Source organism: Lepisosteus platostomus, chromosome 19, assembly GCF_059453375.1.
Source record: "Lepisosteus platostomus isolate fLepPlt1 chromosome 19, fLepPlt1.hap1, whole genome shotgun sequence".
NCBI classification, from domain to species: domain Eukaryota; kingdom Metazoa; phylum Chordata; class Actinopteri; order Semionotiformes; family Lepisosteidae; genus Lepisosteus; species Lepisosteus platostomus.
In genome coordinates this window covers 16,605,881-16,621,233 of record NC_142629.1, presented here as the reverse complement: position 1 = coordinate 16,621,233, position 15,353 = coordinate 16,605,881, and the positions used below count along the sequence as shown (strand labels likewise).

The following is a 15,353-nucleotide window of genomic DNA, read 5'->3' as shown; positions in this document are numbered from 1 at the left end:
TTCGCAACCTGGAATTTGTCTGGTTTTCCTACCCCATCAGCAACTTCACCGTGTCACTGAGATTGAATAACCCTTTGCAGCGCGCGACGGGAGGACGAGCTCGGAGCGGGGCCGCGACTCACCCCCGAGCGCAGAGGGGCGTGTAGAGCACGGCGAGCAGCACGGCCCCCACGGCGGTGGCGAAGGAGGACCTCATCCAGAAGCTGAGCTGGCAGAAGTTGCAGTACTGGATGATGGTGATGATGACCGCGCAGCAGATGAACATGGTGAACTGCAACGGAAAAAGCCGACCAGGCGGCAGGGTGAGGATCGGGGCTGGAGACCGGGGAGCAGGCGACTGAAAGGGTTAGGGAACCCTGCCGATTTCACCTCATATACAAGCACAAGTGCCGACATGCTTATCTGTAACTTTTCCTATGCGCCTTAATTTTAGCTGGCCATGGGAAATCAGTCGTTTCCTACACTCTCCTTAGACAACACAAGGAAATTCTTTAAGCATCTGTGCCATAAGGCTAATATTATATTGCAACTTTTTGACTTAAAATATCCACAGTGAAGAGCAGTTATCCGACAGGGGCCGACTGCGGGGTTATCTCGCTCACCTGGAGGGACAGGTGGAACTGGCAGGTGATGTGGGTGAAGACGGACAGGGCGGGCAGGGAGATGAGAACGGCCCCTATGAGGTGCCGGGGGATCCAGCCCGAGATGACCTGCAGCAGCTGTCGGGTGCAGCTCATGACGTTGTCCAGGTAAAAGGCCATTCTGAGGGGATCAAAGCAACGCAGGTCCGGGGTCAGAGCCGAGTCAGCCACCAGGCGGGTCTGGAGCCATTCCTCGAATCCATGTGGTTTTACATTGATTTCTACAGAGACTATTGAATCCCCAGATGACTTTTTTCACTCGATTGCAGGATACAGTGTATTCATATCACGAAACGTGTTCATGTGAACTACGCAGAGTGCAGAATAGGAAAGGAACCTACTGCCATCACAGTACAAAACAGCCAACAGGCTCGTGGCCCGAGAGTAAAATCGGACATACAGAACAGTTTCCTGAACACCACCTGCATTACTTAACCTACAGCAGTTTGATAGCTCAAATCAACAATTGGTCTCTAATTGAGTGAAAAGGAGCCAGTCACTTCCAGATACCAATGGGATACTAGTGTGCTGCTTGTCACAGTGTGAAGGGGGATCAGGGTAGGTGGCTACCTTGGAGCTTCATTCCCCACAGATCAGCCATGGATCTTATCGACACCCCCTTGTCCTGTAGTCAGAATAAGGCTGTTTCCATAACCGTGATGCTTGAACATTTCAATTGGAAAAAAAATGCATTAAAAGTTCCCACGTTTGTTTTATACTCCAGGCACATACTCAACCTCGTGCTGAATGCCGCAATTTATGATCATCGCCTGATTCCAGGAGAGCATCCTGTTATTAAGTAGTTATTTTTGACCTTTTCAGATGCATCAGCCTTTAAACACCTGACTCGAATAGAGCCAAGGAAGGACCTGCCAACTGTATACTGGCTGCTGTTAATGTTACAACACTCAATCAGACAACTGATAAAGATAAAAGATGGGCGGACCACACACATGTATATTTGTCAGTGCAACATGTTAATACTTCACATACAAAAGTACAGGCACGTACGCACCATAAACCTCACACGCAGTCACTGGCATCCTCACGAATATGACTGCACGCACTCCAAATTCTCCGACGCTCTCTGAACGCGATGCCAGACCGCTCGGAACAAACTACCTGTCATGCTGCTAAAAGTGATGACCAGAGGTCGTGCAGTAGCAGTTGCCCTGGGATCAGGAGGCTGAAACGGCTCCTTCTCATCTGTGATTTGTATGATCCTCCTGCTGTGAGGATCTACAGGTACTCCCCCACGGCGTCCCACTGGCACCCTCTCCCCCACCACAGCTGCGCCGGGAGCCCGTACCGCACAGACAGGACCAGGGAGATGCCCTCCAGCAGGACGGCCAGCACGCAGACTGCAATGGCGGCGGCGGGCGGGGGGCTGCCGGTGACCCAGGGCCGCAGGAAGCAGGCCACGGCGAGGGCGGCGAACACCGCCGAGGACAGCAGCACGTCCAGGAAGGAGCTGAAGGTGGGACTGGCGAAGGTCTGCACCGGGGCCTTGGTCTGAACCTGAGCGCAAACCAGGGAGACAGGGAACGAGAAAGACAGAGACTTACAGGCTCAGTCGACACTGCCAAGACACAACCAACTGCAGATGTATTACTTCCCAATTACCACCAGAGGGCACTAAAGGACTTGCAGTCCCAACAGAGAGCTTTGCCGCATTGGTGACTGTATTCACCGTTATTAGCCTAGCAGTTAATATGCTGCACAGCACTGAGGGACACCAGCAACACCAAGGGCTTAAATCAGAGCCACAGAACTGCACTGACGTTCAATCTGCTCGTTCACAAACAACCCAGAGTGACTCAGTCTCCAAGTCTCCAAGATGTTGTGTCATTTTAAAGAAAACTGCATCCTTTGCAAGCCCTGCTTGTATTCACAGCTATCCGTACCGCCATCTTACGTGGATACAAAATAAGCAGCTCTTTCATTAGAAACTCACAGGACAGAAGCCACGCATGCAATAACCATGTCGGATCTGTACGGTCGTGTCTGTTGCAGTGAGACGTAACAAGGCATCCTGCCAGGAGGACGAAAGAACGATTTCAAGTGTGTAAGCATCCAAGAAATAAGCAGTCAATAAAGCAGGTCTATTAAGATCCTGTACATTGAACCTTTCTGTGTTCCCGAGTCTCATGCACCAAAAACTGATCTATTGACATTGCTTTTAGAGGTCAGGAAGAACAGAATTCCCGGGTAATGTATCCAGAACTCACATAATTTCTTAAGTCTCCCAACAAACCCGTAACAGAAATGATTCGACCTTAAGTGACGCATCTGGCCAAGTCAGTAAAGCTAATTAATGGAGTCTCTGACAGGTGTTTTAAAAAGGTTCTCTGAAGTAAAAGCCGAGTCCTGCCCTGCACAATTTCCTCAAACAGCGGTTATCAGGGGCTTTCTGAGTGGCCGCTGCAGTGCAGCTGAGCTGTGTGATCCAGGCGTCAGGGGTTCGAGTCAGATGTCACCAGCTGCGCACAGCTGGAGGAGCATCGCGGAGGTCAGGGTGAGTTTGTCTACCTGTGTTCCTATTCGTGGCGTGGCCAGGATTTTAGATTTCTTCTAAAACCAGATGTTTTACAAAAAGGTTGACTATTATTCTTCTCTGCACCATAATGTATTAATAATTTAAAATAACAGAACCAACGGTGATTTTAAAGGACTGTCATTTAGCCTCTTACGGCTGACCCACGATCCCCCATCAACTATTCATGTCCATATTTATTATGTGTGACTAACATCTATAAATAGTAAATCTGACTAAGACATCATGAGTACATCCAGCAAAATCAAGCATCTTAACATCAGTGCACATATCTATATTTCTCATTTAGATATGACATCTCATTTCTGATGTCAAAGCTGGGCTGTGTTGTCTTTGACGTGTTAATGGACTCGTTTCCCCACTCTTCCTCATTTCCCTTGTGCGGTCACAGGGTTCATAGCCACCAGCCAAGATGCATGAACAGGACGGGCAACCCCATGTTGGGCTATTGGCAAAAATTAGTAAAGAAATAATTTAACTAAAAAGGCGGCAATATTAAGGTAATCTCCTGAGACAAGAGTTATCTCGGGTCCATTCTGGGTGATGTGCTTTGCTTTGTGGGAACACTCACTTTCAGAGCTAGGTGCAAAACATCACTTACGATGCAAAATGCTGAAAATTCTGGCTGCAGCACAGTTTATACGCATTATGGCAAAGTGACAGTACAGACACCGCAGACCGACTGTGGCACAGGAAACAGAGACCGACGCTAGGACAGGGATAGAAAGTTGCTGTCAGACGCACCTCCTCCTGGTAGCTGGCTCTGTAGGCTGATTCCAGCGGCTTCTCCAGGAAGTTCAGGCTCAGCTTATTGATGGGAGGTTTGAAGAAGTAATCTTTCATCAAACTGCAGGGGGAGAGAGGGAGAGAGTGAGTCAGACTGAGGCCGGCTCTGCCCTTGGATCCTCCATGGAGCCCAGACCTTCTCGCAGTCGGGACACATCTGCAACCTTTGTCTTGCGTTTGCCTTCTTTTGCAACATGGACCTCAGTGCTGCTAGGAAACCACTTACTCAATCTCTGTACCGACCAGCTGTAATAAATCTAAAATATATTTTGGTGCTTTAACTCAAAACGTACAAAAAAAGTAATGGCTTGTAAACTGCTGTGTTGAATTGTCCACATTAATTACAAGCAACTAGCCATCTATGTAATGTTCTTGACGCAGGCACTGCTCTTGCTCGAATACACAGGGATGACGTTGTGCTACCTATTGTCTGGAACTAGACTTGCATTACACTCAATTTTACACGGTTCATCTAACATCATATCGTTGACCATTGTTTATTTCTAATCAAACAATTCATGTACTGGCTGAGTTCACTCAAGTCCATAAACGTCGCCTCTGAAAGTGGCTCCCGAGCGTCTCTATCAATAAAATAAAGGTGATCACTCCACACCAAGGTTAAGGTCTATGGTCCAGATGTCTTGTCATGTCAGCAGACTGTAACTTTGATTCCTCAAATTTAAGCTCAGAATCAGCCGACTATTTCCAGAAGCACAGCTGGGGTTAGTCGGCCAGGATCTGAGTTGGAAAGAAATAGCAGTTGGATGCAAACCTTCAAATACAGTGAACTGTACAATCCTAAAAACATTTAAAACTCTGAAAACTCCTTGAGTGGTGACCACTAACGGTCATGGCCGCCATCATCCAAAGGCTCAGAATCCCATTAGGATCACCAATGCGACAGGTGGTCCTGCCAATCAGACAACTACAACCCGATTCGGTGGAACACCAGTCCCACCCGTTCGCACTCAGATCAGGGCTACAGACCTTTACAGACCTGCCTTTGCAATGCTAGGAAGATCAGTCACAGTGATTCGTTGCTTGTTTTGGCATTCTCATCACTGTGCTTCCACTGCGTTCAGTCAACCCATGTTCTGGATGTCTCTTGTACTGCTCTGCCGAGTTTCCTTGGCTTTGAACTTCGTTGGACTACCTCAATTCTGTCTACGGACTGTGCCCTGGTACTTTTACTTGCGTCCCCCGGTTCCGACCTCGGATTTCGGATTACGGCTCGGATCTGGGATGACAGCTCCAGACTGCCTTGCTTACCTGCTCACCTGCTGCTGTTTGCTCATCCCCTGGCTGACTGCTTACCTTTTGCCTGCTTGTGGATCCAGTCCACAGCTTCTGACTGCTGCACCTTCTCTAATACAGAAATATTATTCTAACCAATTAAAAATCCTGAACACAAGGATCCACTCAGACCTGAGCTCTGCTGCAGTACAGAAAATGCCCACCAGGGGTGTTTCTGGATCTGAGCCCAGGAGCTGTGCTATGGCGTTCCGCAGCTCCCCCACCTGTCCTCCTTAATGACGTCCACAAAGTGGGCGTCGCTCCGCTCGCGGAAGTTCTTGGAGCGCAGCGGAATGAGGGCCGAGTGGTCCATGCTGACCCCCCCCCACTTCTTCTCCTTCTCCTGCAGCATCTCGCACAGAGACGTCTGGCTGTTGGTCATCTTGTCGTCCGCGGGGGGGCTCAGCAGGCCGTTCTGCGCTTTGGGGCCCCGTCCTGAGGGAACCTGAGCAGGGGAAAAAAAATGTGCACATGGTCCATGGGGGCTTTATAATACAGAGAGCCCTGTACTATAAAGTATAGTATAGTACAGAGAAACATACACTCATGGTGGCCAATGGTTAGCTTTGCTGCCTCACGAAACTGGGGCCCTGAGTACAATCCTGGACTTGGGACGCCATCTGAGTGGAGTTTCTATGTTCTCCCTGTGTTCCTGTGGGTTTCCTCCGGGTGCTCCGATTTCCTCCCACAGTCCAAAGGCAAACTGGTAACTTGACTGGGTTCTGGGCCAACTGGCCCCTGGTGTGAGTGTGTGTGCGTCTGGCCTGTGATGGACTGGCCCTGGTGTGAGTGTGTGTGTGTCTGCCCTGTGATGGACTGGCCCTGGTGTGAGTGTGTGTGTGTCTGGCCTGTGATGGACTGGCCCTGGTGTGAGTGTGTGTGTGTCTGGCCTGTGATGGACTGGCCCTGGTGTGAGTGTGTGTGTGTCTGGCCTGTGATGGACTGGCCCTGGTGTGAGTGTGTGTGTGTCTGTGATGGACTGGCCCTGGTCTGAGTGTGTGCGCGTCTGCCCTGTGATGGACTGGCCCTGGTGTGAGTGTGTGTGTGCGTCTGCCCTGTGATGGACTGGCCCTGGTGTGAGTGTGTGTGCGTCTGCCCTGTGATGGACTGGCCCTGGTGTGAGTGTGTGTGCGTCTGCCCTGTGATGGACTGGCCCTGGTGTGAGTGTGTGTGCGTCTGCCCTGTGATGGACTGGCCCTGGTGTGAGTGTGTGCGCCTGCCCTGTGATGGACTGGTGTCCTGTCCAGGGTGCACCCTGCCTTGCACCTGTTGCTTTCCAGGAAGGGCTGTGGCTCCCCTGCAGTCCTGATTCGGATTAAATAGGTAGGTAATGGATGGACAGATGACTTCACCTCATTTAGAAATCAGATGTGTAAGTGTTATTCCTACTTAGGAGCTTTACAGTTATTTCCATCCTGTTCTTTAAGCTATTTCTCAGCTCAAACTAACCTTAAACTGCTGGTATCCTCATTCGTACTGCAGCCAATTTTTATAGACTCCTTCTTAATTTGTAAAAAGTGCATTTGTTAAACTCTTCATCTACAGAGTGCTCATTTGAGAGGAGTAAAGAGAAGTAATTTTTCTTGTCAAACACTTGTTCTTAAGTCCTATTCCCTCTGCTACAATCTGCCTCTCTTTGGTGCGCTTCTTAGCACATCTGCATCCTTGTTAGTACTGCAAACTGTCTCGGCCTGTCCCTGATGGTCGACTGTATAGATAAAGAGAGGCTCAAGCTTTTGAAACTGATCAGGATGCCTCAAACACATACCTGAACTCAAAGCAAATATACAACACAGTGATGCTACCATATAATTTTTGGATCATTATCAAATAAATCTCCAGTATGTTTCTGATTTATATTGAATACAATTCACATTACTATCGAGATCTATTTCAGCAACCACTGCCTTATAATGTCATGCACTTATGTCTGTGTTTATTTAGGATTGACACAGACAGCTCAGGATTCTAGAATTTCTTCTCATGTGCCGAGTTAGATAATGAGATGCCATTCACAAAAACACCAGACATTTACAGCGGCCACTAAACGATAGTTTAGTACCTGGGCCATTTTCTGAAGCAGTTTCACATTTTGCCAAGTAGATTTCACTCTGCTTTGATCAGCGGTTACATAAATATACCGTATCAAACGGAGCAAATTAAAATGAAACTTTTTTCCCCCATTTATAGCCAATAAGAATGCCATGTCTTAATCAAACGATTGGTCTTGCCTGTCAGATGGCTTCCCAGCCTAACAAACAGGAATTCAGCTCTAGAGAAAAAACATTCATATTTACAGCAATGCCCCGCTTAGTGCTGAGGATGAGTTCCAGAGAAACACATGAGAATCGCCACCAGTAGAGGCAATCATATCTTGGGTTTTATAGCGCTGAATTCCCAGGAGCACTTTTTCTGAGATATGAGCAAAGTATCATATCTTCACTGGGGTTTTGGTAATGGGATTACTGACAGTTTTACCACAGAGTGTAATTAAAATCCATATTACACAGAAAGGACAATTCTAGTTGCAGGATAAACGCGTGTCAATTGGCTCTGCACCCAAGTGTTCAGCGGGCGTGTGCTCAGACGAACCCGTGTCCCGCCTGGCGGTGGCGGGGAACTGCTGGGAGCTGCCCCATCTGCCCAGATTGGCTGGGCTGTGACTCATCCAGGGGGGTTTTAAGACTTCTTTGTGATGAGCCACTGCAAATGGGACTGGCTGTACAGTAAACATACGCTTCATGCCAGATTGCCAGACTGCAATGTCCGAGAGGTCGTGTGGCGTTTTTCTGTATATTGCCTTTAGCAGAAGGAGTAGCAGGACACTGTGCTGAGTTTCCCTCTTGGAGTTTCCACCTGGTGTGAACCCACATTACAGACATGCATTCTGCCTCTATACACCTGTATCTGCAGCAATTAAAAGAATGGCCAGCGACTTACAGCTTTTTTTCAGCTCGTCAGTTTAAAAAAAAAAACGCCGTCATCAAGTCAAATGAAAACATAATCAGGTCAGGGCTGGGCCTCTCAGCTGCTGACTCAGGAGTGCAGGACGGCCTCACTCATCCAGGGTGAGCCGCAGTAAAAACAGCCTTGTGCCTGGAGTCTGCCAGTTAGAATTCAGGCCATGCCACTTGCTGGCAGTGCCCAGGAGTCGCCAAGCATAATGTAACGCTGGCTGCCTGTTATTTTACATGTGTGGGGTTCATTCCCAGGCCTGGTGAACTCAATAAAATCACAGATTGTTTTCAGTTTCCTGTGTGAGCACTAAAAATGGAAAAGAGTTTATGACTGAAGTGTAAGAAGTTGTAGCAAATAAAACAATGGCTGAAGAATTTCTAAAACACCTCAGTCATCATCCAAGGATCCAAATCGTGTCTCTCCAATGCATCGCACAAGGCTTGCGGAGGCAAACCAAGGTCAATGTTTTGCATAGTCACCTTTAACACCAGTGGTAAGGTCTCTGCCCCTCACAGGAGCTGTGGTAGGGACTGGTGCTTACTGAGGGACATGGCACGACTCTTCTTATCCTGTGCCAGACGTATTAAACATTCCTTCTCATTAAGGCTATGATTAGCAATGTAATATACTGTAAGTGAAGAGCTTCACCACCCACTTAACGTTTGATGTGCTGAGTGTGTTTTATACCACCTATTCACAAGCATTTCGGAGATGCTGGGTCATTATAGTTTAGAAGACTCCCCAGCACTTGATTATGCTCATGGTATGGGTAATCAAGGCATCGCTGTGTAAGGAACAGATTTTTTTTTCAAATGAATTGAATACGCGGCTGCATTTGAATGCTGCTTTCCTTTGTCACTGGTTTTCATCTGAAAAACGTGTCTGGTTGCAGTACATAACCTAGTTACACTTAAAACTGAGAAAACCAGATGCACAGCAGGCACTCCGATACACAAAGGGGAGTGAGAGTATGGAACAAGCAAACCTGCCATGTTATTGAAGAGGATAACAGAACAGCTTCCTCAGATTCAGACATGCTATGTTAATGGGATGGTACATTCATGGACTCAACGGAGATTGCATCTGGGGCCTACCTTGGCGTTATTTTTGTGTTCCTCCTGGCAGCCGTTCTGCACGGTACCATCTTCCACAGGGAGCTCAGAGCTGGGGATCAGCACCACACTGCATGATGGGCAGGGTACCTGCAACACAGGCAGAATATTAACCTACTCCAACCCCCTCCATGCTGAAAGCAACACTTGTTCCAGTTTATATTTAAATACTGCCAAGCAATAAACTAATACCATGTCTCAAAGTATTACAAATTTGTTCAAATAAAGTTCCATGCAACTTCAATTTATATAATACTGTTTTTCTTCATTTTTCAGCTATGACTTTGCTTATTCTAATGTGTGAGAAACACATTCAAGTCGCAGGCAGGGCTCCAAATGACTCAGAGACGGCAATTAAATGACTCCTGTCTGTATGACAGCTCATTAGAGACGCGATCAACCCTGTTTGAACTGGCAATAGTGCCCTACCCACTGAGGCCAGTAAATGCCTCCTCTCAAGCTATAATGAAGAGCATTAATGACAAGTCCCCAGTCTGAGAGAGGTAGGGGGTGCTGGAGAAGAGACTCTCATTAGATGGATCTACCCAGTTAATTGCTGGTTTTCATTATATGGAGAGAAAAAACATGAACATTTTGGGTATTCAAAAGAGTTTTTTTTTTTATTGCTGTGTGCCAAAACTCAGCATTTCCAGCAAACCTAGCAATCACCCAAAACAAGAAATACATGGATATGCTACCATCATTGATAGATAATCACCTGGCAGACAACACTTCTGTTTACTATGTCCCTGTAGCATTTGTAAGGTGAAAAGGCATAACCCAAGTTAAAGAAACAGCTGTTACATTATGTGGTTTAATGTGTGTAATACGAGTGCATTTGCCACAGTAGTTAGCCTGGCTGCCTCATAGCATTGAGGGCCCTGGGTTCAACTCTTGGGGCGCTGTCTGCGTGGAGTTTGCATGTTCTCCCCAAGTTGGCTTGGGTTTCCTCGAGTGTCCTTCCACGGTCCAAACACATGCTGGTAGCTTAACTGGCTTCTAGACAAATTGGCCCTGGTGTGAATGTGTGCGTCTGTGTGAACCCTGCAATAGACTGGCGTCTCATCCAGGGTCTACCCTGCCCATCGATGGACTGGCATCCCATCCAGTCTTGCGCCTGTCGCTTGCTGGGATAGGCTAAAGCGATTAGAAAAGAGATGACTGGATGTGTGCTATTTATGCCATATATATATACACGCCACAGAACCCGTCTTCAGTTTTGCGCCGCGTGTGCGCGGACCGACCTTGGCTCTGTCGGCCTGGCAGTGGGCGAGCCCGCTGTCCGGCCCGGCGGCAGGGGTGGCGTCGGGGGACTGCGCCCGGGGAGCCGCCGCCGGCCCATCCCCGGGGTCCGGCCCGGTCAGGCCCAGCTGGGAGCAGCTGCACTGAGAGTGCTCCACCCGCTGGCCCGAGATCAGGTAGGTCTTCAGCCCTGAAAACACATGGGGACAAACAGGAGCGTCAGGAGCCGAGCTGCGGGCAGGACCTCTGCGATGGCCTGTAAGCCAGGGCACAGCATCTCTGCGGGAACCACAGAGCCATTTATTACACACTAGATCGCTTAGGGCAATATAAAAGAGAGCAGCGAAAAGGTGGGTGACTTTCTAGACAGCCTCAACAAATTTGACAAAAGCAGCTCGGCTCATTTACACATTTTCTCAGTAGTGCAGTAACACTGCGGGTCTGATGCGCTGCTGCACAGGAAGGGCAGTGGCACAGCTTTATAGAAGATGCTCTTCTGAGCGGGGTGATCGCTCACTTGGGTGTTTGAGGTCACCTGCAGAAACAGCAGGGTGGCCCAGTAAACAGCCCGTCAGAGATACGATGGTGACTGCAGTGTGGAGAACCACAGCGGGAACAGTGTGCGGCGAACTGAGCTTCTTATAGAGGGGGCAAATATGAATCCCCCTAGGATGTCTGCAGCCGGACAGGGAATGAGATCAATTGTCGCCACCGTTCCGTACAGAAGACCGCAACACCTTGGTTTATATGAGCAAATTAAAAAAAACAGAAAATAAACTTGAAAAAACTCATGCGTATCAGTCAAATGCATAGCAGTCTGTTTCAATATTTGACACTCTCACATGAAAGCACCTACAGGAAAGGAATCCCTTTGAGATCCTGAGTTCTTAAACTTTGTCAGAAGAAACAGGTTAAAATAGTCAGGACCATTTTCCTTTAAATCAGAATTCCGGTGTAAAATCTCATCACAGAAACATCTCGCACACCGATGGGAGGATTATTGATCGGGAAACCTGTTTTTCACTGCACTCTATTCCTTTGACAGTTGATTTTTACAGCTAGTATAGAGTGCGTTTACAGGTGGACATTCTTTAAAAGTGGGCATTTGGATAAAGTTCTTCTGGAATGACCCAACTTCATTGGTGTTGCCCTGGAGCACAAGTGTGCCAGTGAAAAAAGTCCACAAAGACAGTTTTGCAAGAATCCGATTTTTCAAATAATTATTTTCAAGCCAGTATATAGCAGGTATGACACTTTAATTAATTCACTCCAATGATCTAATACTCCAATATTATAATAATCCTGCTCTCTGAGTCCCTGGAATAAAATAACTTGTCTGGCCTAGAGTCTGCATTTTATCATCTTAAATCCATCTCCCATTTACTTATAGTAAGGCAGTTTCCTTAAAGAGGTACCATTTAAATGAATCATACTTTCATATGATTCATACACATTCCACAAGTGCTTGATTTGAAAAAGACCGTTCTCGATCGTAAAACTGTCCATCAGCCTGAATTTAAGTTTAAAACCTAGAATTCAAGTAACCGAATACATTATGAAAGGTTTTTTATGACCAGATTATAAAAGGAGAATACAAACTTTCCTCCAAGCCACTAGATGGCCCTATTGCCATTTAGACCAATGTTAATCTACAATAGTTCTGGTTGGCCACCCTCCTGGGCATAGATGCAGTTTTTTGATGGCGAGATATGGACTATACACATGGAAGTTTCAAAACTATTTCACCAAAAGTGAATACCTCTTTAACGAAGCCACTTCCTTCATGGTGCTGCTGGGAGATCACGGATGCTTTTGGCAAAATAGGAAAGTTTATTTTGATATTATGTGGTTACGAGGGTGATAGCGGGCCATGCTTTGAAGGTAAACAGGATTGTTTGGCCTGCATTACATTGTCTGTTTCCAACACACTTCTTCCACCTTCTGATAAGGCAATACCACAAATCAGATCGGTGTTCATCCCTCTCGGGTCTCACCTCACCGAGAACAGGTGTTGGGAATGGGATTTCATGAACTAATTGTATACTCCAGGTCAGTGAGGAATCAGATAATCAAAAGCTTGCAATGACAGTTAAAGGAGGATGCTGGCTGTAACCCAGCCTTAGACAGACAGCTCAAAGCTCTATGAGCCGTCTCAGGTGTACACTGACAACACACAGCAGGTAATAACGTAAGCTCTCCTTCGCCCATGTTTTGGCTAAGCACTCCCCAATAATGGAGCAGCGCTTGTCGTGCATCTAAATTGCACAACCGGCTGCTCGGTTCCACCCTGGAATTTCGATCCTAGCCCTCACAGACCTTACCACTGTGCTTTGAAATTGGCTGCAATACCAGCACCTTCAGTCCAGCCCCATCGGGTGCAGTTATCCACTTTTTGGGACTTTCTGGGCTTCCAATGAATCCTGTTTCACCAGTAGCGTGCAACTCGGTCTTAACCCATTTTTCTAGCTGATGACCGATGACAGTCTTTACAAACAACCTCTTCCCCACTCCTCCAGTGTTTCTTACCGAATGGCAACAGGTCCTCTGACCGGTCCCCTGTAAAGTTACACAAAAAGTGCAAAAGAACCGTAGATGCACAAGGCACAGCAACAGGTGAACATTAGATCTTCGCGAAATCCCTCTCTCTGCCAGTGTCGTTTAGGCAGCAGTATGGTCTTGGGGGTCTCAATTCAAATTAAGTCATTTATGAAATTATGCAACTGGTGACCTAGCTTTATGTACCATTAACCTAACATATTACTCGCTTAAATCATTAACATACAGGCTTTATCAGTCTTCAGAGAGTGGTTACCGATATTCATCGCGTGGAGACCCCCCAGCTGTTAGGAGGAGCTGACCAGCTTCCCCTCCACGTCACTAGATGGCGATGTTGCAGTTTACAAAAACTTTCACCAGCAATCGTTTCTGATGGGCAGCCAAGAAAACTATGTTGGAGATAAGGTTGTTTGATAGCAAAATATTTTATATTTACAGGGAGGTTTCAAACATATTTCAACAAAGCATTACCCGACTTTAAAAGATAATCATTTCCCTTTCCAGTGCTGCAATGGACGTCTTGGATGCTTTTGGAAAAATAAGTTTATTTTTGTTTTTCACGGTAATGGGGCGACTGCAGGTAGTGGTTTGAAGGTAAACAAGACTTCTGGCCTGTACTGAACATCTGCTTACAAGCCACATTGGGGTTCTCCAGTGCATGGAATCCTCACCTATCTCTGAGGAGACAAATTGTCAGAACTGTTTACGGGTTTCTGATCTCTTCATCTATAAAAATAGTTATTTTAGTAGTTATTTCAAACACTGTGCATAGGCCTTTGCAATGTTATTACCCTATTGACTACGCTGTCTGCTGATTTTCCATCTTTCTTGACTCTTGGTTGCTTAACTGAACCATGGAATTAACTAAACGCTTTTATCTCTTTTTAATAGCATCTTTTTTATCTCTAATTAACAACATGTCCAAATTTCATGTCTACATATAAATTAAAATCTTTCACAGTTCCAGTTCAGAACAGATAGATATTGCTGCTCTGGAATCAGTCCGGAGAAGAGTAACCAGATGCATCCTGGGGCTTAAAGGTCTTGCACCGCCTGGCTGAAGGAACGGCACCTGCTTAGTCCCGAACAGAGAAGACTGGAAGGGAATCTGACAAGTATTGTAAATCCTCACAGACACGGACAAAGTCAACAGAGTGGACTTCAGAATAAAAAGTGAATCATGAAGGAGAAACGCCAAGTGGAAACAGAGGATGTGCATTTAAATCCAAGAACAGGAGGTACTTCTTTAACCAAAGAACTGTGGGAGTATGAAACAAGCCACCCAGCCACATTGCTGAAGCCAATACCCTGGTTTCCTTTAAGAACCAGCTTGATGAGACTCTTGGATCAATAACCTGCTAAGCACCAAACAGGGTGGTTGGGCTGAATGGCCTGTAAATTTTATGAAGTTCTGAACCGAAAACTACTTTTAAAGTCTATTAAATTAAACTGTGGCTGATCCATCCATTAGATGAAACATGTTTACCACCAGTAAACGTCACAGCAAATATGGGGTTAGCTCAGCTGCATCAAAAACTAAAAGATGCTGGTGTCAGTAGGAGCAGATTTTGGAATCTCTACCTTGAGATATTCAGGGAAGAATATGTACAGCAGCCTAAGCTGAACATTAATCATTATGGAGGGTTTTCTTTCTTATTAGCCATTAAGTTGTGGTTACTGTATTTGTACCGACACTAGGAACTGGAGCACATCCTATCGTGATTGTTCTGCGTGATTATTATTTATAGTCACCTGACAACAAAAGGCTCTCAGAACACACACTTTTACAGTTCATGCAACCAGGAGCAAATTAAATAACTTGACAGTGTCAACTGGCTATTCCTCGAGAGAACAATCTCCTTTAGAAAGTAAAGAGAACAAGCTTTTGTAATGTTATCTTCCAAAATAATTTACTGATTGAATATTGGAAGGATTAAGCATTATAAATCAAAGGAAACTGATTTCTTAAGCATGGAAGTTTTTAGACGAGCATTTGTATTTTGAATGCTTTTGTTGCCCTTTTGTATCAATTGATCACTGATGACAGACTGTCATGCACTCAGGTGACTGCTGCATAACCACTGAAACACTGCATTAGTGAGGAATGATGTGGCACAGATGGTGAGGTCTAACTTCTCGAATGTCAACGGTGAAAACCAAGAAAGCAAAACGCAGAAAGGAACTCATATGCCCAGCTTCTCAACAGAACAA

The 15,353-nt window shown here is 46.3% G+C and overlaps 1 protein-coding gene across 3 annotated transcripts in view; it reads right to left on the bottom strand.

The window, feature by feature from the left end:
• The window catches only part of LOC148645261 (adenylate cyclase type 9-like), a 65,769-nt gene that overhangs the window by 13,124 nt on the left and 37,292 nt on the right, over positions 1–15,353 (bottom strand). For all 3 annotated transcript variants that reach the window (XR_015928561.1, XM_088613152.1, XM_088613153.1), the window contains 7 exons: positions 10,589–10,776; positions 9,327–9,434; positions 5,499–5,719; positions 3,940–4,042; positions 1,951–2,159; positions 603–762; positions 123–271 (listed from right to left, as the gene is read on the bottom strand). Coding sequence is in view for 2 of the 3 variants with exons in the window: in XM_088613152.1 (XP_088469278.1) it covers positions 123–271; positions 603–762; positions 1,951–2,159; positions 3,940–4,042; positions 5,499–5,719; positions 9,327–9,434; positions 10,589–10,776 (1,138 nt within the window). In the remaining variant the exon portion in view is untranslated. The remainder of the gene's footprint in view (positions 1–122; positions 272–602; positions 763–1,950; positions 2,160–3,939; positions 4,043–5,498; positions 5,720–9,326; positions 9,435–10,588; positions 10,777–15,353) is intronic.